Here is a 27,064-nt window from a genome sequence, read left to right on the forward strand (position 1 = left end):
TCTGGAGTACATATGGTGGGAAAGGGAATAATAGGAGTGTCTTGGAGGTGACAGAGTCTCTCTCCAGGAGTCTATCAATTGGTGATCATGTAAAATTGAGGTAATTTTCGGCAATGTGGCCCGGTTCAGATGTGAGGTGCCCTTAGAGGTGTTGATAAAAGGGTCCAGAGCTACATTGATATCGCCACCTGCCACGACCACCCCTTCAGCAAAGTCCTCAAGGGTCTCCAAGTAGGATTCCAGGGCCCCAGCCTGACCAGAGTTTGGCAAGTAGAGGGAGGCAAACGTGAATACCTGTGTGGCGCTGCGACCCTTGACAAACTAACTGCTCCCCTCTTCATCACACCGAGAGTCCAAAAACTCCCACGTAAGCGAACGCGAAATTAGGATAGACGCGGAATCAGCATAGGCCTTCTGGACCGGAGAAAAGCTATGGTAGGTAAAAGGAAACCAGGAATTAGATAAAAAGAATTTGTGAGAAGACATCATGTGAGTTTCTTGTATGAAAGATACATGTAGGTTACGTTTTTTAAGGAGATTCATCATTATGGATCACTTTCCACAATCATAAAGGCCCTTCATGTTGAGAGAGCCCACCCTCAGCACAGTCTGGGACCATTGCAACATGGGGACTACCAAAACAGGGATGGATAGGAGGGGAAGGAAGAACAAGAAGGGGGGGAAGGGATGAAAAGACAGGGGGAGGAAAAGAGGGGGGAGGATGGGAAGGGTGGGAAAGAAAGGAGGAGAGAAGGTAGGGACGGGAAGAAAAGGGAAACGGGCAAGAAAACACCAGAAAGAAAAGAGGAAAAGAGAGTACACCTCAGGAGCAAGGAGCACCAAATTGCAAGTCAAAGAAGAAGGCCAGAAGGGGCCCAAAAGACAGGAGAAAAAAAAGGGGGCAGAGGAGAGACGGGGTTGTAGAAAACCATAAGAGCCGGCTCCGGGCCAGTTGCGCGATCAGGAAACAATCACCGGCACCTCCACATCCAAAGCCCTGCAATAAAGAAAAAACTGCGACTCCGGACGGGAGGGGCCAGGGCACAAACTTACTTAAACCCACCCACCTCAGCCTGCGAGAATAAAAGCAAGATGATTATTAGTGAGAGCCAATAGACCACCAGGGGGGAACATAATGGAAAAAACATAACGTGGAGAAAGTAGACCAAACAGTTAGCAAGACAGGAAGATAACTGAAACAGTATGAGATCAGTGATCCCAGATTGCAGACAGAGTCCATACACTGTCGTAGAGTGAGAAATAATTGGAACAGTAATAACAGTAATAAAGCTGCAGCAGAGGTGTTTAGCAAAATAATGCAGGAGAAAACATCAATGAAAGAGTTTTAAAGAGCAGTGTGTTGTAATCGCAGAGCACCATCCACCGACCAATCAAGCCTCCAAGGGTAGCCCCTGAGAAAGATCCGCCGGAGCAAGATCTGGTCGGTGCGGGGAGGGTGAAGCACTCCTCGTGATCGAGCGCCTGCGAAGTGGGTGAGGGGGGGGAACCGGGCGATCAATCGCCAGCCAATTCGGGACTGACACAGGAGGTGTGTCCAGGAAGCAGAATAGCTGCTGCAGGTCATCATGTCGGCGTAGTACAAACGTGGATGATCCCCTACGGACTATCACTTGGATAGGGTGTCCCCAACGATAAGTGGCGCCTGCCTCTCTTGTAGGCAACAGGACAGGTTGTAGCAGTCTCTGCACAGGGGGGAGATATCAGGTAACAGACGCACTTGCACACCCTCATAAGTAACAGTACCTGAATTCATCACAGCTTGGATGATAAGTTCCCTGTCGGCATAGTAGTGCAGCCGGCACAGCACATCTCTCGGCGTGGCGTTGTCACCCTAAGGGGGCCAAGTGACTCTATGCATCCTATCAATGGCGAAGGTAGAATCCAGTGGGCGCGAGGTGGCCATGTTGAATATCTTGGTCACCCTACGTACAAGGTCGTCATCTTGTGGGCTCTCCGGTAGGCCTTTCAGGCAGACGTTGTTTCGTCTCCCCCCCGTTCTCCTGGTAATCACGGAGCATGGCAAGTTGTTGTGTGTGGGCCCGGGAGCTCGCCATGTCACGTTCCAGGGAGTCCATGGGCGGATACAGAGTCCTCGGTAGAGGAAGTACGCTGCTCTAGCTGCTCGACCTCTGACCTCACTGGGGCGACGGCCTGCTGCTGCGCTTGTTCGATGTGGAGAACCACCGAGTCCAGGTCTGTGCGGGTAGGTAGAGCCTGGATGAGCTACCGCAGCAGCTGCAGTTCGGTGTGAATCAGCGTACCTTGTTGGCGGTCCACCGCCTGTTGACCGCATAGCTTCTGGGTCTGGGGAAAGAGCAGCCATAATGTGGAGTCTAGGGGGTCCTGTAGATCCTCCTGACCCGCCTGTAGTCCGGAGTTGGCTGCCGGGCAGTTGCAAGTGTCCCGATTGGTCTGCTGCATAGGCGTCAGCGCCATAATGGCTTCCTCTGTGACCATGTCGTCTGGCCTCGTAAAACTTGTAAAAAACGGTCAATCCGCGAGGCAGAGCTGGTGGAGCGGGTCACTGGGGTTCTGGAAGGGTCCACACTCTTATCCCTCTTGCAGGGCATGGGGTAAAGGTCGGTAGGTGGGTTATATACTGCCAAAATCGCGTCTCTAGACCCGGAGCTCTGCAGCAGTGCTTCCTCACGGCTCCATGGCTAAGCCACGCCCCCGGCATTTTTTATTCTGTAACATTGTGTACACGCATTTTTAAATTGGTTCCTATGCAATTTTTTAACATCTCACAGACCCTGGAATTGCTTGCAGTGAAGCCATCTGGATTAACATGTCTGACAAAGGTGTTAGCAATGCATTATTACTCCTTAGTATCTTTACACTTGCATACAAATACTACTAAAGAAACCATACTGAATTCGAGCATAAAAACTGTCATGCAAGTCTGTGGTTTATGAATAACCTGTAGTAATGCTACGTTTACAGGGAGCAATAATTCGCCCAATCGATTGTTCAACGATTTTGAATTAACGAATTGGTTTCTATAACGATCAGCCTTTAGACCAATAAATCGTTAGAAAAACCATTTGAAAATTCATTATTGCGATCGTTTTTAAGATCGCTTAAGCCCATCTTTTACAAAAGTTAAATCGGTGAAAGACTGTTTATACGAAGCGAACTGCGAATTTTCAGCGAACGACGAACGACGATTTAAGAACATGTTGAAAGATCAAAATGAACGATTTCTCGCTCGTCATTTGATCGTTTGCTGTGTTTACACGGTATTATTATCGCTCAAATACGATCATTTACGCGAAAATTCAAACGATAATCGTTCTGTGTAAACGCAGCATTACTTGTAGTACTCTTGGGATCTATACTTGGCAGATGACAACACTTAACCCCTAGGCGACCTAGGACGTACCGGTACGTCCTGGAAGTCTGTCCCCAGACGACCCTGGACGTACCGGTACGTCCTGAGCTATGAAGCGCGCTCCGAAGCAGAGTGCGCTTCATAGCAGGTGGGGGCCGGCTGCAATCAGCAGCCGGGACCTCACAGGTAATGACACGCTGCAGCGATCGCGCTGCTGCGTGTCATTAACCCCTTAAACGCCGCAGCGTTTAAGTGTAAGTGTGACTGCGGGGGTCCCAATCGGTAAAACGGACCACCGGAGGTCTCTCACCTGCCTCCGTGCGGTCCGATCGGCCATCTGCTGCACTGAGCCTGCACAGGCAGGTACAATGAGCAGATTGCCGATAACACTGATCAAAGCTATGCCTATGGCATAGCAGTAATCAGTGTGTACAATCACACTATTGTATGTAAAAGTCCCCCAAAGGGACTTCTAATGTGTAAAAAAAAAAAAAGTTAAAAACACCAACACACAACCCCAAAACCCCTCCCCCAATAAAAGTTTAAATCACCCCCCATTTCCCATTATATAAATAAAACATATAAAATAAATAAATAAACATATAGTATACCGTAGCGTGCGTAATTGTCCGATCTATTAAACTATAACAAGCGTCATTGCGAACGGCGTACACGAAAAGAGGGAAAAAAGTGCGCGGATTACTGATTTTATGTTACATTGTATATAAAAAAAAATAATAAAAAGTGATCAAAATGTCCGATCTTCACAAATATGGTATTATTAAAAACTAGAGATCATGGCGGAAAAGATGACACCCCATACAGACCTGTAGGTGAAAAAATAAAACTGTTATAAGCGTCACAATAGGCCCATTTTATTAATATTTTATTGCCAAAAAAAGGATTTCATAAAAAAATATATATATAACATTAGAGAATCTGTGTAAACATGCATATGGCTGTGTTCGGATTGACCTATAGAGTAATAGTATCATGTCGCTTTTACCATATAGTGCATTACGTAGACACAGGAACCGACCAAATGTTATATATTGCATTCTTTTTTACGATTTCACCTATTTATATCTTCATAAATTCGAGTGGACTTCAAACGGATCCCGCCTCCTTCACTGAGTGGCTGAGCGGCCCTGAGACGTCACGTCTCGGGCCCACGTCAGACACCCGGAAGCGGCCGGGAACCGGAGCGCTGTGATGCAGGACCCGCCGCTGGAACCGGGGAGGTAAGTGGACGTCTTTTATTTCAGCCACCTCCTCCCCGGTCCCCCCCAAAAAGTGCCCTCCCGCCGGAGCACCCCTTTAAGGTATGTGCACATTGAGGAATTTCAAGCAGAAAACTTTCCTCTTCAATTCCTCGCCAATTCAACTCTGGCAGAATTTTAGCCGAATTTGAGCGGAATTCAAGCAGAATGCAAGCGGAATTTGAGCAGAATTCAAGCCCCATTTGACTTCTATAGGATTACTCTAGCAAAATCCGCCCAAAGAATTAACATATCAATTCTATGGCCCCGTTCACACTGAGCAAGAACGGTGGAATTCCGCCGCTGAGCTCTTAGCCACAGAATCCCGCTGTGCTCAGTGTCCAGCTTTTAGTGAATGAGAGGGCGTACACGCGTCCGCTTCCTCCCCTCTCTGCTCAAAGAAATGACATGTCACTTCTTTGAGCAAAGCGTGGCGGCATTCACTCAAAGCAGGACACTGAGCACGGCTCAGTGTGAACGGGGCCTTTGGGTGGAAAGCGGTTCTGCGGAAATTCTGCAGTGTGAACAACAGAGCAGAAATTCCATCGAACACAAAACATTCCATCGAACACATTGCTATGTACATATTTTACTAGAGGAATTTCAAGCGGAAATTAAGAGCAAATTCCTCTTCAAATCCCTTTATGGCTATGTTCACACAATGTTATTTTTGAGTAAAGAACGAATGCTGATTGTAATGGAATCAGCGTCTATTCTTTACTGAGGGGCAGCACTGAATTGAAGTCAATGCAATGCCACCCGCTGTGTTCACACATCGTTATTTTAATGCCCGTTCTTTAGAACTGGCATTAACATAATGTACATGTCTATTTCTGGACACTGTTTAATGAACAGCATCTGATAATAGATGTTCACACAATGTAAAGTTCGACAGCGGCTGCACTTTACATTGAAGTGAATGGTTCAATGGTTTGGCGGGCAAAAAAGAATATTCCTGCAGCCGATACAGAGTTATCGGCTGCAGGAGCGTCCTGAATGCAGCCTGGTGGCCGTAAATTTAACAGCGTCCGTTGCTTTGCAACGGATGCTGTTTAATCTAGTGTGAACATAGCCTATGGCTGTATATCCCCTGTGAGCATTTTGGACTGTTTTTATGTGTTTACCCAGCAAGTGCACAGTGCCTGACTTATTATTGTAATTGTATATTCATTTGATCTTGTATGTAATTTAATATTTGTACTACCATCCCCCACCTCCAAGGGGTTACTGTTGCATTTCTTCTCCCCACGTATTATTCATTGATTTTATATAGTGTGTCATTAATAAAGATTTATTAATGCCATTTTGGCTCAAACCCCCTTCTAAAAGTCTGTAAGCTCATGCATTTGAGCAGGGCCCTCATTCCTCATGTATGGATAATTATATGTATATTTGTGTAATGTCTGCTTTGTGTTTATGTAAGTACCCCCAGAATTGTAAAGTGCTGTGGAAACTGTGGGCGCTATATAAATAAAAATTTATATATTTCTCTAATTTTGTAAATTTGAGTATGCTAGATTTTTTTTTTTTCAGTCGTGCGTTGAGGACGCCCCCAACACCACCCGTACCCCTCTCACCAGACGGGGCCCCCGGCTTCCTGCTGGCGCTGTCTCCGGTCTTTCTCGGCCTCATGCTGCACCCCCACAGCGCCCGCCACCAAACCGCACCCCCCCTGAGATCATTGCCCGCTGCCAAATCGCATCCTCCTCCCCCCGAGATCAGCACCCGCCAACAAACCGCACCCCCCCCCAGAGATCAGCGCCCTCCACCAAGGGGGGAGGCGATGGCAGGGTACACAAGGGGGAGGCGATGGTAGGGTACACGAGGGGTGACGGTTGCACGGTACACAGGGGGAAGACGGTGGTAGGGTACACGAGGGGTGATGATGGCAGGGTACATGGGGGGAGAAAGTGTCGCGGTACACAAGGGGGAGACGGTGGCAAGGTACATGAGGGGCAATGTGGGTACTTGTGATGTATGTTGGCATACTAGACCATATTGAGAATGCTTCTTTTTTTTTCCTCATCAGGAAATCCTGAAGGCATTTCTGATGGTTTCCTGAAGGAAAAAAACAAATTACTGTCAGGAAATCCTGATACTTTCCTGATGCCATTTGAGGTCTCCTGATCAGGATTTCCTGACAGTAAAAACTGACACAGACGTGTGAATGGGGCCTCACTCTTCAGGAAAATCTGTCTGTTTTTCTAATCAGGATTTCCTGACCCATAGGGTTGCATTGAACACTAACAGCCTTCAGGATTTTTCCTGAAGAGTGTACGGTCAGGAAAATGGGTGAGGAAATTATAGAACCTGTCCTATTTTCATTCATTTCCTAAACGGAAGTCTATGGGATCTTAGGAAACCCAGATGCTTTACTGATACGCATCAGGAAATCTGGATGCTTTCCTGATGCACTTCAGGAAATCCTGAAGACACTAATGATGGTTTCCTGAACATAAAAACTGATCACTGTCAGGAAATCCTGATGTTTTCCTGATGGTTCTTTTGAGGCCTTTGATTTCCTGACAGGAAAAACTGACACTAGCGTGGGTGGAGCTTAAAACTCAGTTCCATTGAAGTACATAGACCTTAAAGGGGTTATCCAGCACTACAAATCATGGCAACTTTTACCCCTCTCTTGTCTCCAGTTCAGGTGTGGTTTGCAATTAAGCCCTATTTACTTCAATGGAACTGAGTTTGAAACCCCACCCAATCTGGAGACAAGAGATGAGGCCATGTTTTTGTAGCGCAGGATAACCCTTTTAATTGCAAACCACACCTGAACTGGAGACAAGAGCGGGGATAAAGTGGCTATGTTTTTGTAGCACTGGATGACCCCTTTAAATATTTAAATAAAATACTGTGAGTATATAACATTTCTCAGAAGGCATCTTGGCAAAATGGATGTCTGGATTAATGATTCAAGTAGTATGGGCTTAACACTGTACCATTCACAAAGTGTAGGGCAGTTCTGTAGACTAGACACATCTGCCCACATTGTACCACCACCACCAAGCACCACCTAAAAAAAATGTGAAAAGATATGTGATACACTACATCAAAATCAGCAGCAAGAACTGCAAATGTGCACCCGCAAAATCGTGCATCTACTGTACATACCACTAGCAATTTGGTATAAAATGTTCACTACAAAACTAAGCTACAACATTAGAAAAAAAATAAATGAGGGAAATGGCATGGCAAAAAATCTATCGGAAAAAATAACACATATTGACACAAAGAACTGATTTGCGCCACTTTGTGATTCATATTGAAGAAGTAGATTTGGTGACAGAGGAAGTAATATTTTAGAAATACAGTATTTATGAAATATGAGTATTAACCCCTTCGTGCTGCAGCTAGTTTGGGCCTTAATGACCAGGCTAATTTTTCAAAATCTGACCTGTCTCACTTTATGCTCTTATAGCTCAGTGATGCTTTAACGTATGCTAGGGATTCCGAGATTGTTTTTTCGTGACATATGGCACTTTATGATAGTGGCAAAATTTGGTCACTACTTTGTGTGTTTTTTGTGAAAAACATCAAAATATCATGAAAAATTTAAAAAATTAGCATTTTATGAACTTTGAAATTCTCTGCTTCTAAAAAAAGAAAGTCGTAGCACATAAATTAGTTACTAAGTCACATTACCAATATGTCTTCTTTATTCTGGCATAATTTGGTAAACATATTTTACTTTTTTAGGGTGTTATGGGGCTTAGAAATTTATCAGCAAATTATCACATTTTCGTAAAACTGATTTTTTTAGGGACCAGTTCTTTTTTTAAATGGATTTAGAAGTCTGGTATCCTGAAAACCCCCATAAGTGACCCCATTTTGGAAACTACACACCTTAAAGAATTAATCTAGGGGTATAATGAGCATTTTAACCCTACAGGGGCTGGAGGAAAGTATTCACAATTAGGCAGTAAAAAAATGGAAAATTTAAATTTTCCAATAATATATACGTTTAGATTAAAGTTTCTCATTTTCAAAAGGAATATGAGACAAAAAGCACCCCAAAATTTGTAATGCAGGTTCTCTTGAGTACAACGGTACCCCATATGTGGGCGTAAACCACTGTATGGGCACACAGCAGGGCTCAGAAGGAAGGGAGCGCCAATTAGCTTTTCCAATGCAAATTTTGCTGAAGAAGTTTCTGAGCGCCAGGTGCGTTTGCAGTGCCCCTGTAGTGTCAGCAGAGAGAAAAACCCCCATAAGTCACCCCATTTTGGAAAGTACACCCCTCAAAGAATTCATCTTGGTGTGTGGTGACCATTTTGACCCCACAGGTATTACAGGAAAGTATTCAAAAGAAGACAGTAAAAATGAAAAACTCGAATTCTTCCAATAATATGTTCGTTTAGTTTGAAATTTCTCAATTTCACGAGGAACAAAAGGAAAAAAGTACCCCAAAATTTGTAACACAGGTTTTCCTGAGTACAATGGTACCCCATATGTGGGCATAAACCACTGCATGGGCACACAGGAGGGCTCAGAAGGGAAGGAGCGCCAATTAGCTTTTTCCATGCAGATTTTGCTGCAGAAGTTTCCGAGCGCCAGGTGCATTTGCAGTGCCCCTGTAGTGCCAGCGGAGTAAAATCTCGCCATAAGTCACTCCATTTTGGAAAGTGCACCCCTCAAAGTATTCATCTTGGTGTGTGGTGACCATTTTGACCCCACAGGTATTAGAGGAAAGCATTCAAAAGTAGACAGTAAAAATGAAAAACTCAAATTTTTCCAATATTATGTTCTTTTAGTTTGAAATTTCTCAATTTTATGAGGAACAAGAGGAAAAAAGTACCCCAAAATTTGTAACGCAGGTTCTCCTAAGTGAAAAGGTACCTCATATGTGGGCATAAACCACTGCATGGGCACACAGGAGGGCTCAGAAGGAAAGGAGCGCCAATTAGCTTTTTCAATGCAGATTTTGCTGAAGAAGTTTCCGAGCACCAGGTGCGTTTGCAGAGCCCCTGTAGTGTCCGCAGAGTAAAATCTCCCAATAAGTCACCCCATTTTGGAAAGTGCACCCCTCAAAGTATTCATCTTGGTGTGTGGTGACCATTTTGACCCCACAGGTATTAGAGGAAAGCATTCAAAAGTAGACAGTAAAAATGAAAAACTCGAATTCTTCCAATAATATGTTCGTTTAGTTTGAAATTTCTCAATTTCACGAGGAACAAAAGGAAAAAAGTACCCCAAAATTTGTAACGCAGGTTTTCCTGAGTACAATGGTACCCCATATGTGGGCATAAACCACTGCATGGGCACACAGGAGGGCTCAGAAGGGAAGGAGCGCCAATTAGCTTTTTCAATGCAGATTTTGCTGAAGAAGTTTCCGAGCGCCAGGTGCGTTTGCAGAGCCCCTGTAGTGTCCGCAGAGTAAAATCTCCCAATAAGTCACCCCATTTTGGAAAGTGCACCCCTCAAAGAATTTATTTTGGGGTGTGATGAGCATTTTGACCCCACAGGTATTTGAGGAAAGTATTCAAAAGTAGACAGTAAAAATGAAAAACTCGATTTTTTCCAATAATATGTTCCTTTAGTTTGAAATTTCTCAATTTCTCGAGGAACAGGAGAGAAATGTCACCCCAATATATGTAAAGCAGGTTCTCCTGAGTAGAACGGTACCCCATATGTGGGCATAAACCACTGCATGGGCACACAGCCGGGCTCAGAAGGGAAGGAGCGCCAATTAGCATTTTCAGTGCAGATTTTTCTGAAGAAGTTTCTGAGCGCCAGGTGCATTTGCAGAGCCCCTGTAGTGTCAGCAGAATAGATTCCCCCCAAAAGTCACCCCATTTTGGAAAGTGCACCCCTCAAAGAATTCATCTTATGGTGTGGTGACCATTTTTACCCCACAGGTATTAGAGGAAAGTATTCAAAATTGGCCAGTAAAAATGAAAAACTCTAATTTTTCCAATAATATGTTGGTTTAGTTTGAAATTTCTCAATTTGACGAGGAACAGGAGAGAAAACGTACCCCAAAATCTGTAACGCAGGTTCTCCTGAGTACAACGGTACCCCATATGTGGGCATAAACCACTGTATGGGCACACAGCAGGGCTCAGAAGGGAAGGAGCGCCAATTTACAGGAGCAAAACAAAAAAAAATGAGATTACAGGTAATGTGGGGTGGTTACGGGCAACCAGGGGTGGTTATGGGCAACCTGAGGTGGTTACAGGTAATCTGGGGTGGTTACGGACAACATGGGGTGGACACGGGCAACCTGCTGTGGTTACGGCAACCTGGGGTGGTTACAGGCAACGTGGGGTGGTTACGGGCAACGAGGGGTGGTTATGGGCAACGTGTGGTGGTCACGGGCAACCTGCTGTGGTTACGGCAACGTGGGGTGGTTACAGGCAACGTGGGCTGGTTACAGGCAACGTGGGCTGGTTACAGGCAACGTGGGCTGGTTACGGGCAATCTGCTGTGCTTACAGACAATCTGGGATGGTTACGGGAAACGTGGGGTGGTTACGGGCAACCTGCAGTGCTTACAAACAATCTGGGGTGGATACGGGCAACGTGGGGTGGTTACGGGCAACCTGCAGTGCTTACAGACAATCTGGGGTGGTTACGGCAACGTGGGGTGGTTACGGGCAACCTGCAGTGCTTACAGACAATCTGGGGTGGTTACGGGCAACGTGGGGTGGTTACGGGCAACCTGCAGTGCTTACTGACAATCTGGGGTCGTTACGGGCAACGTGGGGTGGTTACGGATAAACTGAAGTTCTTATAGGCAATCTGGGGTGGATACCTGTAATCTGGCATGGGCACCGCAATCTGGAGGGGGTCATTGGCAATTTGGAGTGGTCAGAGGCGCCGTGGCGTGGTCAGAGGCGACGTGCGGTGGTCAGAGGCGACGTGCGGTGGTCAGAGGCGACGTGCGGTGGTCAGAGGCGACGTGCGGTGGTCAGAGGCATCGTGGCGTGGGCAGAGGCATCGTGGCGTGGTCAGAGGCAACGCGCGGTGGTTACGTGCAATCTGGGGGGGGTTACATGTAATCTGGCATGATTACGGGGAACCTGGGGGGGTTATCTGCAACCTGGAAGGGTTACAGACAATCTGGGATTGTTACTGATAAACTGAAGTGCTTATAGGTAATCTGGGGTGGGTACATGTAATTTGGGGTGGTTACGGGCAATCGGGAGGGGGTCACTGGCAATTTGCGGTGGTTACGGGCAACGTGCGGTGGTTACGGGCAACGTGCGGTGGTTACGGGCAATGTGCGGTGGTTACGGGCAACGTGCGGTGGTTACGGGCAACGTGCGGTGGTTACGGGTAATCTGGGGAGGGGTTAGGGGTAATTTGGGAGTAAACTGCAATTATTACTATAATAAAAAGTGTGTGTTTTATTTTTTTGTATGTTTGTCACTTTTTGTACTTTATACATTCATTTTCACTGTATTACTATGATTACTGTGATATTTTCTATCACAGTAATCATAGTTCAGTGACAGAGACCAAATTGGTCTCTGTCACTTGAAATTTTCAGAGTTGGCTGGTTGTGAAGCGCATGCGCACTTCATAACCAGCCAGGACGTCGAGGAGGACGGAGCTCCAGGAGCAGGTGAGTATATGGGGAAGGGGGGGTGACTGGGGGTGACAGGGGGGGGGTGGGGGGCAACTTGGGGGGTGGGGGGACATCACTTTTTATCCCCTGTCATCAATCATTTATGGTGACACGGGATAAAAAGTGCCGGGAGCACATGGTACAAGCGATCAGCGGTATATAGTATATACCGCTGATCGCTTGAAACCGGGACCCCACAGGGGGGGTCCCCGATGACTGCCCCATGCTCTCCGCTACCTCCGGGGGCGGAGAGCATGGGGCTTTCATTCATTTTAACTTTTCCATCGCTGTGAACCGACATTAGTCGGTTCACAGCAATGTCGGCGGCCATCTTGGAAATGATGGCCGCCGGGGGAGGGGGGTTAGAGATCGCCCTACTAGGGGGGGCTGATCTGAGGTCTGGGGGACATTTATTTCATCTCCCCCCGCCGTAGATTCACGGCGGGGGGAGATGAAAGGCGGCGGCAGCACCGGTAATCTCCTTTACCGACGGCCGCCGCTATAACGTTAATAGCGGCGATCGTCGGTAAGGGGGGGGGGGGGGCCGGGACGGACCCCACACACTGCCCCAACCCCTCAGCTACCTCCGGTAGCCGGGGGGATGGGGTGGGGGCCGTCCCTGCCCCGCAGCCTTATTCTCTGCCATCGCTGTAAAAAGCTGATGGCAGCAGAATAAGGACCATTAGTGACCGCCGTAAAAAGCCGTATCGGCGGTCACTAAGGGGTTAAAAAACATTTCCTGAAATTCAAGAAATATAGCAAAAAGGCATTTAACATTACATTACAAGGTTACATTCGCACACAGTAAAATAACACTAAAATGCCGGTGTAATGTTAAAGTAACAATATGGCTTTTTTGCAATATTAGGATATGTTCGCACACAGTATTTTTGGTTGGTATTTTGCAACATATGAACACAGAAAGGCTATGTTCGCACACATTTGAAATTTAGTGGATAGCTGTCATTTGATGGCAAATAATTTACTGCCGTTATTTTAAAACAATTTTAAAATAATGGCCTTTTACTAAATTTCAAGAGTGTGAACATAGCCTTTCTGTGTTTTTAAACCACTACGGGTTTTGGTTGAAAAATACTGACCAAAACAGTGAGCAAAAATACTGTGCGGGAACATTGCCTTAGGCTATGTTTACACAATGTATAAACAACGGCAGTTATTTAGAGGATCTAACAACGGCTGTTGTTTTAAAGTGACACTGTCACCCCCTTTTTGCATTCTGACTTCTCTACACATGTGTAATGGGTAAATTTAGCAGTTTTCATACCTTATTTTATATCATACGTCATGGTGCTTGTCAGGGCCGATTCTAGCTTTTCTGCCGCCTGAGGCGAAAATTGACATGGCGCCCCCCTCCCACACTAAAGATAAGAAGGTGGACCAGATCGCCTGCAGATGTTGTGGCCCTGCTTCAGATCTACAGTACGGTATTTCTGCACCAAAACAAATGCATTTTATATCTGCCACATGTACAACGGTACCAGCAAAGTGTATGGTCTATATAGTGTACAAAAATATGACCATACATATTGCCACCATACTTACTGGCCAAATTAATATAATGACTGAGAGATATGTGATATAAAGAACAAATGATACCACCACACCATGAACTTGTATTACCGCCACACTGTGCTGGGTATCATCCTATTGTTAAAGCATAAAACCCAGAATATGAAGGTCAATAACAACGCTATACAAGGGGCAAATCTGATTGCTAAATCCTCACCACATATTACCACTGCCTAATGATGTCATACCACCATACCAAACAAAAATCACATACATGGGGGATATGGTTGGCTTTTTGGGCATTTCCTATTTCTATACAGACATATAATCACACATATATACACTGTGTATGTATATATATATATATATATATATATATTAGATATACATACACACACACACACACAAGCACACACATACAGTATATACACCCAGGCACATACATAGAGACACAGTCACATACAGTTACATACAGCCAGGAACATATATACCCACTCAGAGACACACACACAGTCACATATACACATATGGACTTGAACATACACATAGAAAGATACATAGAAGTACATATACACAGACACATACACAGTCAGGTACACATATATACATACAGTCACATATATGCACATGCAGTCACATAAACATAGTCACATTTACACACACAGAGTCAGGCACATATATATACCCATACAGTCACACATATATCCACACGGTCGGGCACACATACAGTCATATATACACATACAGTAACATACAGTACACACACTCAAGCACATGTATACACACATACAGTCTCACACACACACACACACAGGTACATACTGTATATACACATACACAATGCTGTACTACACAGAGTCACTTACATAGTCCTCAGGGGTGGATTAAGGTTACCATGGGCCCGGGCTGTTCAGAAATTGTGGGCCCCCTCTACCACTGCCCCCACCTCAACTAACCTTGCCTGATAACTATGCCCCGACTCACTACCCACAATGCACCCCAAGTCAGCTAGAAGCAAGGTTAGAAGAAGACACAATCTATTGATTCTTTCTAACAAATAAACATAGAAAAGTTTATCTGGGACACAGACAGGTAGCAGGACTAGTTAGATGCACATACTGCCAGGAAATAGTGGCCAAGATTATATCATTAAAAAAAAATGTATGTCATGTCGAGCACTTTCTCCCTACTCCCTCTCAAACTAATGTATCTATAGGTGTAGCAAGACTACAACTCCCGTCATGCCTTCACTTTCAGAGCATGATGATTGTTGTAGTCTTGCTGCGGATATTGGACCTTATTATATATATATATATATATATATATATATATATATATATATATATAATGTCCACAATAGAGCGCACTCCCAGTTCCAGTGCTGGAGTGCCAAGCAACGGAGATTGGATAAAAATCTCCACTAAATAAATCCAAGAATTTTGCGGCACATCCGTATAGTGAAAAAAAGTTGTGGTATTTATTGGTACATCAAAAAGCAAGTGCAACGTTTCAGTCTCATCTCGAGACTTGGCTTGAGAAAGGTCTCGAGATGAGACTGAAACGTTGCACTTGCTTTTTGATGTACCAATAAATACCACAACTTTTTTTCACTATACGGATGTGCCGCAAAATTCTTGGATTTATATATATATATATATATATACCTGTATCTACAACTACAACCAAGTTATCTGCAGCTGTAGCAAGACTACCACTCCCATCATGCTTTCACTTCCAGAACATGATGAGAGTGGCAGTCTTGCTACAGCTGCAGATACCTGACCCAGATACATACATTATATATATATATCCCTGTATCTAGTACAACAACTAAGTTATCTGCAGCTGTCCTTACTGGGTTCTGGGGTCATCTAGCTCACAGTCTGATCTCCTGACCGCCATTCATCCCACTGCAGAGGAAAGAGGGGTCACTAGCTCCCTTACATACCGGCAGCCTGACCCAGCAAGCAAAGAGTTATTTGACCCCTTCATTGCTGGACTGTCGGCATCTAAAGCTCCCGTTCTTATCTCCCTGATAACGCTATCTCTTTTCTCGTGGGATGTGACCTCAGGTGACAGCTGCAGAGTAGATAGGAGATCAGAATGGGAGCTTCAGATGCAGACAGCCCAGCAGTGAAGTGGTCAATTAACTCCTGCTGGTCCAGGCCGCTGGCATGTAAGGGTCACATTGTGATGTCCCTGCTAGCCCTCCTCTATCCTCTGCAGTACAATGAGATGAGATGCAGGCCGTGCACTGAGGCTGCAGAGAGAAAGAGCTAGAGAGAGAAGCGTCTTCACAGAGACACAGTGAGTGAAGACGGCTTCTAAGAAAAAAAAAAAAACTTACACCTGTCAGGAGGAATGAAAGCCTAGATTCATTTTTTCTTTCACTTACCTGGTCCTGGTCAGTGCCTTGAGGGTCCTGGTGGCAGCCCCGTGGATGGGATGCTGGAGATGCCATCCTTCTCCTCAGTGGTGGAGGCCCGGTCATGTGATAGTCACATGATTTTCAGTCTGCTGATAGGTAAAGATCCTAATCCTGGCCCTCTATTATTGCTACTGCACTAGAGCTGCTGATCCCGGCCGGTGTTAACAACAGCGGCGGCATTATAATGGGGGCAATCTCCCTGGGCCCCCGGTAGCCCAGATTGCCCTCATTCTACTCCGCCTATGATAGCCCTCCTCCTCTCTTCTCTATGTTGCCGGGCAGTGTGTGGGCGGAGCTTCCTCCTGCGCTGCAGATGCCTGCCTTGTGCTGCAGATCTCCTCCTTGCTATTGTAATGGCATCGGGCCGTCAGCCACACAGCACAGCCAGTCCCTGCACAGTGAATGTTCATCCATGTGGGTGAGGCTGGTGCCGCCCCCCTCAGGGCTGTGTCATCTGCCGCCTGAGGCGAAGTCTTCACCTCGCCTCATGGCAGATGCGGCCCTGGTGCTTGTTCAAGTAAAAAAATTATCTTTTATCAACTGCAGATTGTGCTAAGTGGGCGGGCTTCATGGCAACAGCCTCACCCACAGTGACACCATTGGCCCCGCCTCTCCATGACGTCATAGGCACATAGGCCCTGCCCCCTCGAGGCCCATTGGAACAGGCTGGCCTAAAGGTCTAGGCAGCACCCCCTGTAGGTCGGCCCATACTAATGGGCGTCGAGGGGGCGGGGCCTATGTGCCGATGATGTCACGGAGGGACGGGCCAACGGTGATGCCGGGGTTAAGTGGTGCTGTTGCCGTGAAGCCCCACCCACTTAGCACAATCTGCAGTTGATAAAAGATCACTTTTTACTTGAACAAGCACCATGATGCATAATATAAGATATTAAAACTGCTAAATTTACCCTTTACACCTGTGTAGAGAAGTCAGAATGCAAAAAGGGGGTGATAGTGTCACTTTAAGGCTGGGTTCACACTACGTATATTTGAGGCTGTATTTTTGAGGCTGTATAGCAACCAAAACCAGGAGTGGATTGAAAACACAGAAAGGCTGTTCACATAATGTTGTAATTGAGTGGATGGCCGTCATTTTCGCGAATATTTACTGTTACCTTAAAACAACGGCTGTTGTATTGAAATAATGGCCGTTATTTACCGTTATATGGCGGCCATCCACTCAATTTCAACATTGTGTGAACAGAGCCTTTCTGTGTTTTCAATCCACTTCTGGTTTTGGTTGCTATGAGGACCTGACTTGCGGACCAAATACTGCCTGAAATGTACGTAGTGTGAACCCAGCCTAAATAAAAATTGCATTGAAGTCTATGGAAAACATTTTGAAATAATTGACATGATCATTATTTCGACAGCCATAGAAAACAATGGCCGTTGCTAACTAAATCCATCAATTATTTTTTGCGAGTGTGAGGCCACGGCAAAGCATCTTGTGAATCACAAATCTATAATTTCTGTCAGTTCTGCCTAGTTATGGCTAAAAATACTGACCAAAATACTGTATGAACATTGCCATAGTATAACATTTCATATTACACTTTTTGGCTTTGGCTTAAAAATTGCAGTGGAAGTTTTCCAAAAAAAACAGCTGTGTGAGAGACCAACCTTTTCCACAGCAACATTGGAGTTTTTCCCTATTGACTTCTATAGGGGTGTAATAATGCCAGAAAGATGTGTCATGTCTATATTTCCTTAATTTTTTTCCTTAATTTTTAAATCACATAATAAAGGAACACATGATTTGTACCGGAAAAAAAAGAAAACCGCAAGGATAAAACCCCAGAGGAAAAAACGACTATAGTAAAATACATCAAAATAAGAAAACGCAAAAAAAAAAAATCCAAAAAAGCAGGAAAAACTGCAGTTTATTGTAGCATTCCCTTACAGCCCAAAAAAATGCAATGTAAAAGTTATGTCTGAGGGAAGCCTTAACCCCTAGCTGCACCAGGACGTTACTGAACTTCCTGGTGCCACTAGGGGAGTTCAGAGGGGGGGGGGGGGTCGCACGGCGACCACACTGTGAACTGCAGCGATCCCGGGAGCTATATGCCATGCCTGCTAATTAAGTATTTAGATGCAGCTATCAAAGGTGACTGCTGCATCTAAATGCTTGCTGTCTGCCTTTCGTGGTGGTCTAGTGGGGGGATCTCCCCCCTTGACAAGGCGAGGAGGGGTGATCCCTGAATCTGCTTCAGGCCGGGGTTTGCGCCTGGGGTCTGCAGCAGCGGAAAGCAATAGAACATTGATCTCATTCATCTATGCAGTATATCTATACTGCATAGATCTCAATGAGAGATCAGAGAAGTCATACTAGAAGTCCCCCAGGGGGACTTCTAGTAAGTGTGTAAAAAAATATATATTTTTTTATTAATACAAAATCCCCTCCCCTAATAAAAGTCAGAATCACCCCCTTTCCACATTTTATAAATAAATAAAAATAAATAAACATGTTTGGTATCGCCACGTGCGTAATTGCATGAACTATTAAACTATCACATTCCCGAACTTGCACGGTAAACGGTATAAGCGTAAAAAATTCTAAAAAGTACAAAATTGCGCATTTTTGGTCACATCAAATCTAGAAATATTGTAATAAAAAGCAATCAAAAAGTTGCATCTGCGCAATCAAGGTGTTTTAAGCATGGTAATAGAGCAATTTTAAGGAACATATATTTTTTTTTCTAAAAGGTTTTAATTTTTTAAAAGCCATCAAATAAAATAAAAGTTATACAAGTTACATATCGTTGTAATAGTACTAACTTGAGGAGCATGTATAATGAACGGCGTAAAAACAATCCCCCCCAATAAAGAAATTGTTTTTTTCTTCAATTTCACCACACATATAATTTCTTTTCTGGTTTCACTGCATATCTTAGGCAAAAATTAAGTCTGCCATTGCAAAGTACAATTAGTGGCACAAAAAATAAGGGGTCATCTGGGTCTCTAGGTGGAAAAATGCACACGCTATGGAGAAAACGAAAGTGCAAAAATGAAAACTGTCTGTGTCCCTGAAGGAGATATGCGGAGAGCAGGAAAGGTCCTACCTTTCAATGACGAGAGAGGGGCAGGAGCATGTTGCAGGCAGTGACCAATAGTTGACTGATGTTAATGCTCCCTGACGAAGTTCTGGTGGAACGTAACGAGTAGGGGCACACATTGGTTAAATCGGCAAACGACTGTTTACACAGAACGATCTGTGAATTTTTTGCGGACGAACAACGATTTTAGAACATTTTAGATCAAAATGAACGATTTCTCATTCGTCGTTTGATCGTTCGCAGCGTTTACACGTACGATTATCGTTCGAATTCGATCGTTATCGTGCGAATTCGCACGATAATTGATCCGTGTAAACGCAGCATTAGGAAGCACCCTCTCCTGCATTGTTGCATATATTCACTGTTTGGTAGTGCAAGCCCCATCTTTTGGTCTGACCAAAGTTGTGGCAACATCAGACAGCTATTGGACATTGCATGCGGGCGTGGTTTAGCCTGCACGCAAAGCCCACAATATGCTCCCGCCCCATCAGCACAGACAGGCAGATGGAGGAAATTGTGCGCTAGAGAGCAGAAAAGGAAGGACCTTTCTGCTCCCCTTTAACTCCTCAACCACATATGACGTATCAGTACATAATTGCCACCTGGTAATCCTCACTGGTATGTCATATATGGTTGAGGAGGAGGAAGACTATAGCTGCCAAATGGATCCAAACTCAGGCCCCCACTATCGCAGAGTATATAAATAAGATGAACGTGGTGATACGCCTGGAAAGAGGGGTATATTTAAAACGGGGCTGCCCTCGCAAATTTGAAGCAATTTGGGGTAAGTGGGTGGACACACCGGGACTACCATCACGCTCCCTCTTGCAACTCTGTAGAAGCCCTATGCAGGCATTGATGGGGACACTATAACTATCCTGATAACCTGACTGGATGACAATGTAGTTAGCTAAAATGTACTTGGAGGCGGCAGGAGGTAATACGTGATCTGAGAGGTACGGCACGAGGTTTGGTTTCTGATATCTTTTTTTTTGTGGTTTTTATGTTACTATGGGACCATGAATCTGTTAGTAGAAGAACTTTCTTTTCTCCTACGTCCGGTATGTGCTGCTGATTACATAGGAATGGTTCCCGTTTAATGAATAAAATAGAAAAAAAAAAAAAAGTTAGGAACTGTACCTTTCTGAACACTATCTGCATGTAACCTCTTGTCATTGTACCATTGAGAATTTTCTGTATGACTATGTTACTCTTATACTGTATTGTACAGATCTTAATAATAAAAAAAATTACCTGATTTAAAAAATATATGGTTGAGGAGTTAAAGGGGAGCAGGAAAGGTTCTACTTTTTCTGCTTTCTAGCACCTCACTTCCTCTGTCTGCCTGTCCGCGCTACTAACTTCTGCAGATGAGAGGGGGGTGGAAGGATATTGCGGATGTTACTTGAAGGCAAAACCATGCCCACACACAATGTCAAATAGCTGTCTGATGTACACCATAGTGCTGCAGTTGGTTTATGACGTGAGCTCAGGAGTTCAGCTCGCTTCATGGACAGTGAGTACTAACAGTCAATGGTGGACACCAGCGATCATACTGATGTTCGCCATTAACCCCTTAAATGCTATGATCTAAAGCAATTGCAGCTGTTAAGCTTGGCAGTGACAGGAGCGACTCCAGCCACTGAATGAGCACCCATAGTGGGACTGCAGGAACTCCAGTTATTTCCATAAAAGCAGGTGGGTGGGGCAGGTGTCCCTCCCATGGGCTGGCTGGAATAGCACATTAATTTTAACCCCACCCCTGTAAGCTGAGCTAAAACTAGAAGAGAAAGGGCATGACATGGAGGAGAGCAGGGCTGATAGCTACCTTGTGGGTGGCACAGTGGTTAGCCTTGTCTTGTAGTGTTGGAAACAAGGTAGCTATCAGCCCTGCTCTCCTCCATGTCATGCTGTAACTTCTACAGCTTCATCTACTCCAATATTTGCTCTGCCTACATGATGACTCCACCAGTGATCATGTTCAGTAGAAGGAACAGTAATTAAACATGACATCAGAGGAAGTAAACAACAGATGCAGAGTGGTCATGTGACTGAGCCTGAGAACACAAGAGGAGCTAGAAATAAATAATGAAAGTGTATATAGAACATACAACACCCACAGAAGTCAATGCAATGCTAGTCTATTGAAAAGCCTGGGACAACCCCTTTAAGGGGTTCGATTTCTTGCAAAGGTTTATGCAGCTGTCCTTGAAATACCCGCATTCTGATGATTAGTACCGATTTTTACTTATAGAAATTCCTGCACAAAATCTGCTGTATGTGAACTACAATTCCATGAAGAAATTCTGCAGCGATGTCACCACGACCCTGCCATTACCGCTTGCATTCCCTGGCATTAGGCTAAAATGAAGCCTATGGGACCAGCGGAGATGCGCACGACCGCTAGCGGGGACAAGCTGCGCAATCCGTGGCGGGTGGTCTGCCAGGACTCCGTAGTGTGGACATACCTTAATAGGGCCCTAGGTTCCTGCTAAGAATGTGCTGCTGTGATATACTGTGGCAGAATGCAGCTGACATTTTTTTAATATTCAGAATCACCAAGTAAAGCTGTTTGTGCTATGTACACTGGGACTCAGTAGGGGTCTGCTGTGTTATTGAGTCCTGATTAATCAGCGTATACAGCAGAAATGTTCTCGGCCGCTGGATAGCTGTGGCAAAGGTGCAAAACTCAATGTGAACTAACCCTAACGCGTGTATGATTGTAGTTCTCTACGGCTGTTAATAAACTGCATGATGAGATTTGCGGTTTTCCACGTTTTCTCTAGCCTATGGCTCTGCTGTGGGGGTGCTCACCTATGTCTCCAGCATATAGCTCTGCTGTGGGGCACTTGCCTATGTCTCCAGCCTGTGGTACTGCTGTGGGGGCACTCACATAAGGGCCCTATTACACCAACATATATCTGACAGATTATGACAGATTTTTACAGCAAAAGGGTGGGTTAACACTACGAAATCTGCACAGATAAGTTCTGCCCGTGCCACAGACCCCATTCTATGGTGGGGCCGATTCCCAAAGCCAGGAATATACTATAAGCAGAAAACAGGTCATAATATTGGGGGAGATTTATGAAAGGGTGTAAATATATACCTGGTGTAAACTGCCCACAGCAACCAATCACAGCTCAGCTTTCACCTCTGGTAAAATGTAAGAGGAGCTGTGATTGGTTGCTATAGGCAGTTTACACCAGGTGTATATTTACACCCTTTCATAAATCTCCCCAATGTCTCCAGCCTGTGGCTCTGCTCTGGGGTACTTGCCTATGTCTCCTACCTTTGGCTCTGCTGTGGAAATCCCTGGAGGGTATATATTTCCACAAGGTATATAGGTTTGCCTGCTCTTGGCCTAATTATTATAATTCAAGTGCACGCAAAGGGGAAAAACACCAGACACAAAGTCAGATGTAAGTTCTTGCCTTGATCAGAGTGGAATGTACTTTATTAGCTTTTCACACAAACTAATATAAGGCACTAAGTAAAGTGAAGTAGCGTAATTCGCTTCAGCAGGCACAGTGTCACCGGATTGGTCATCCTATCTTGTTTCTTCTTCCACGGGTGGCCAGTTTAGGTCAGACAGGGTGCTGTGCAGGATGGAGGCACCATCTTACTATATCAGGGTATGCGCACACTTCGGAAAAGCTACGTAAAGTCCGCCACTCGCGTACTGTGGCGTGCGTGTGCATCTCCTCCTGTATCATAGACTCCATTCTATGCACGGGCGGATTCTGTCCAAAGAATAAACGTGCATAGAATGGAGTCTATGACACGGGCGGAATTGCGTGCCCACCACAGTCCATGAGCAAGCTGCAGAATGCGCATGGTTTTCCATTGCCATTCCATAGTGTGCACCTACCCTTACAGCTTGTATCAGCAGGTCATATATATACATGTGATTCATCCATCTAGTAGAATGGCTATGTCTCCAGCTGATGTGGCGTCCATGTTGTGCAACTCCTGGTGGCCACTAGTTTAGCAGACCTAGAGGCTTTCTATGCAATAAAGGGAGTTTCTCTCGCCATGTTAGCATAGACCACTATGTATTAGAATCCTCCATTACGTGCAGCAGTCCACACTCCAAACGCCCGAGCATTTCCGCCTCTAGATGCGAGAACTAATTTGAAATGCCGGACACAAAGCGGATTTGCTTTCAGATCCGTCCGTACCAGAAACCATGAAGAGGCGCACCGATACATCGAGCATGGCGTCTCACAACACAAGGCAGTGTATATCTGTCCCATGCCTTCCATCGCCATTTAAAGCTTCTCTACCTATAATGGCGTTAAAAGGCGCCACACGATTTTACGTGCGTCCGTTTGTCAATAAAGTTTTCCTTGTTAGCAGCTACAGCTTTACCGTGTTTGAGGCGGGAGTGCAGTACTGAGCGTGAGCTGTAGAGGTCAGTCACTGGATGGCGCCACATCCTCCCACCCAAAAACCAAACCCCTCCTTTGTGTCTTTGGCGCCGTTCCTATATAAAAGCAGCTCACCAGCAGCTCGGAATTATTTCTTCGTTTTAACAAGTCGTTTTGTGTTCCGGCTTGGTTTGCTTGAACTTTCCCCCTGTAACATGGACATGAAAAAGAGACTCAACCTGGAGCTGAGGAACCGGAAAGCGGCTGAGGTAAGCGGGTTGGATCTGTGAGTCCCGCTAAAATGGCTCGGTTCGGGGGGTGGGGAGCGAGATGGCCGGCTCCGTGATGAGCTTGTGGTGTTTCCGTGTCCCCATAACCCTGGAGTGGAGCACGGCGACGAGCTGGCCGGGAAGCCGTGTGGCCATTACCACTTCCTACAACACGTGGCTTGCCGAAACTCTCCCGGGCCGTCCTGCAGGCCGGACACACGGCACAGTGGAGCGAGGGGGCAGCCCGGAGCCCCCGGACACAGCCCCTTGTGCTCCCACCTTGTGTGCTGAGGCCGCGGGGAACTTTGCGCCTACGGGCGGCGGTGGTACCCGGGCTCCATTACACGTGGGCGGCTGGGGCCCCGGGTGCGTGTCGCATGGGGCCCCGGCCTCCTCCAGCACGTGGTACATGCTGGGCAGCGTTTTTCCTCACAAGGCACCATTGTTTCTGGTCCTAGTGTAATCCCACCCGATAGAGCCGTATCAGCATGACGGTGCTCGTATGCTGCGCCTCCCCGGGCTCGGGGGATGACTATTATCATTAGTATCCCTGCTCTGCGTTACCTACAACTTTCCCTATTCTCGCTCTCCCTGTAGATCACTTCTCAGTGAACTTTCTCCTCAGTGTTCCTAGTTTTCTCCTGAGCTCTCTGGTCAGTCTCCTTTTTATCTTATGTAAGCTGCACTGTTGGTGTTAGTGTCCGGAGGTCATTGCACTATGGGCAGACTTGGTGCTGATGGATTCCTTCAGAGTATAATATGGCAACCAGTCTGACACAGGGCTGAGAGCTCCACCGGAAGCTGCTGGGAGTGATGGAGGATATGAGTGTGGTTGAGAGTGCAGTCTGGTTTGTCCTGCAGCCCCTCAGCTAGCCCTGTACTGTCCTCATCCAGGAGAGCAGCTGTTCTGTTTTGGGGGGGGAGGAGTGAGAACATGCTAGCTGTAGTGGGGAGTCTGATGGCTCATTCCTGTTGTGACCTCTGCCCATCCCATTGAAGGAAGAATCTCATTCGACTTGATGGACTGCATTATTGAATGTCTATACAGTGTACTGACTTAGCAGAGCGAATGTCCTCCAGCTCACAATGTACATCTAACACATTCTCCTCTCTGCCACAGGTAAAAGAAATGGTTTTGGATAATTGTCGTTCAGATGATGGCAAGATCATTGGCCTTACAGCGGAGTTTGTGAACTTAGAGTTCTTAAGCATGATAAATATAAACCTGTTGTCAGTAGCTAATCTTCCCAAACTGGAAAAATTAAGGAAGGTAAGAAGTTTTTCTTTTAAATTATCTTTCCCTTTTGCATGTTAAAGGGGTTGTCCGGCGATAAAAAATTATTCACAGAATAACACACATTACAAAGTTATACAGCTTTGTAATGTATGTTATGTCTGTGAATGGCCCCCTTCCCCGTGTCCCACCACCCCCACCCGTGTACCCGGGAGTGTGGTGCGCTATACATTACCTGTCACATGCCGACCACCTTTCCGATCCTCAGCAGTGACTTCTTCTTCGGGAGGCCGGCGGATCTTCCCGAGTGCCAGCCGCCCTCTGCAGCGTCATCCGAAGCTCAGCCGCGATTGGCTGAGCATAACTGAGCTCAGCCAATCGCGGCTGATGACGCGGCCACGTCATCAACTGCTCAGCCGCGATTGGCTGAGCACAGTTATACTCAGCCAATCGCGGCTGAGCTTCGGATGACGCTGCAGAGGGTGGCCGGCACTCGGGAAGATCCGCCGGCCTCCCGAAGAAGACGTCACTGCTGAGGATCGGAGACCGTGGACGACACGAGATGCGGTGAGTATAATGCACCACACTTCCGGGTCTAGCGTGGGTGGGGGGAAACACGGGGAAGGGGGCCATTCACAGACATAACATACATTACAAAGTTGTATAACTTTGTAATGTGTGTTATTCTGTGAATAATTTTTTATCGCCGGACAACCCCTTTAAGGTGGCTTAGCTGTGTGGAGCAATCCTGATATTTTAAAGGGGTTGTCACCAAGAGGTTTTTTTTCTTTTAAATCAACAGGTGCCAGAATGCTGTAATATACTTTGTCAAAAAGTCTTAAGGATTCCAGTACTTATCTGCTGCTGTATGTCCTTCAGGAAATGGTATTCTTTCCAGTCTGGAGAGCAGAAGGTTTTCTATAGGGGTTTGTTACTGCTCTGGACAGATGTGGAAGCAGAGAACACTGTCAGACTGGAGAGAGTACATCACTTCCTGCAGGACATTCAGCAGCTAACTACAGGAAGATGTGAGACTTTAATAAAAATTACAAATCTCTGGCAGTTGATTTAAAAGAAATAAACTCTTGAACAGCCTCTTTTTACAATAGTGTAAAGAAATAGGTTCTCATGCATGCATGGAGCCTCTATGGGGCTAAGATAGCTTAGTGCTGTTTTCTTGGTACTGTAGAGGGTCAATCCATTCAATGTTTGGCAACCCTTAGGAATGTGTAACATACAGTGGTGGTTGCTTAAAGGGGTACTCTCCCCAAAATTTTTGCATTAATACGTTGCCCACCCATATCTTTCTAATATAAAGTTATTATGGATTCTGCAGTTCTGCTGTTATCTAGCTGCATTCACCCCCACAGAACACATAGAATCATCAGCTCTCAGTCCAACCCGACACCTTCCCTGCTCCTAGCCCCGACCCTCAGACGGCATCACGTGTCCTTCTCTTCAATGGGCCGGGTTAGTGCTTCTAACCCACCCAATCTGAAGTGAGGGAGGACAGACTGAGACAGAAGCTGCTGCTGTTCAATGTCTACCTCTCTGAAAGCAGACAAAACCCCCCAAAGCCCCCCCCCCCGCAGCTCACCCAGTGGCATCCATCTCCCACCCGATGTTAGCCGCCAGGCGCAGGGGGAAGCAGCCTGAGAACCAGGCTGTGATCTGCTTGAGAGGGGATCCCGGGGCCCTGCACATCACAGCGGGGCCACGATCACCTCCTGCCGTCACCCGTCCTGGCAGAGCCACCTCTTCCCCAGCAGATGACACTGCCCTCCTCCTGCTGCTGGGGCACCACAGCTGTCAGCAATCCCGGAGACTCATGTCTCCACACATAGCGCATAGCCAGCGGCACCGCCCCAACCCCCCCAGTCTCCCAGCAGTGCTTGCTCCTGTCAGCCCCGTTTTGGCCACTCCTGTGCTCTGTGCCGCAACCAGAAGCCGCTCGCCCCGGGGTATACTTATAATTCACCCCCGCACAACGC

General features: G+C 46.0%; 1 protein-coding gene across 1 annotated transcript in view; it reads left to right on the plus strand.

Moving 5' to 3' along the window:
* Window positions 1-23,619: 23,619 nt before the first annotated feature.
* Window positions 23,620-27,064, plus strand: part of LOC138797582 (acidic leucine-rich nuclear phosphoprotein 32 family member B-like) — a 28,678-nt gene continuing 25,233 nt past the window's right edge. Inside the window, exons 1-2 of the mRNA XM_069977924.1 lie at window positions 23,620-23,839; window positions 24,960-25,109. Coding sequence (XP_069834025.1) covers window positions 23,627-23,839; window positions 24,960-25,109 — 363 coding nt within the window. The 5' untranslated portion in view covers window positions 23,620-23,626. The remainder of the gene's footprint in view (window positions 23,840-24,959; window positions 25,110-27,064) is intronic.

This window comes from Dendropsophus ebraccatus, chromosome 7, assembly GCF_027789765.1.
Source record: "Dendropsophus ebraccatus isolate aDenEbr1 chromosome 7, aDenEbr1.pat, whole genome shotgun sequence".
NCBI lineage: Eukaryota > Metazoa > Chordata > Amphibia > Anura > Hylidae > Dendropsophus > Dendropsophus ebraccatus.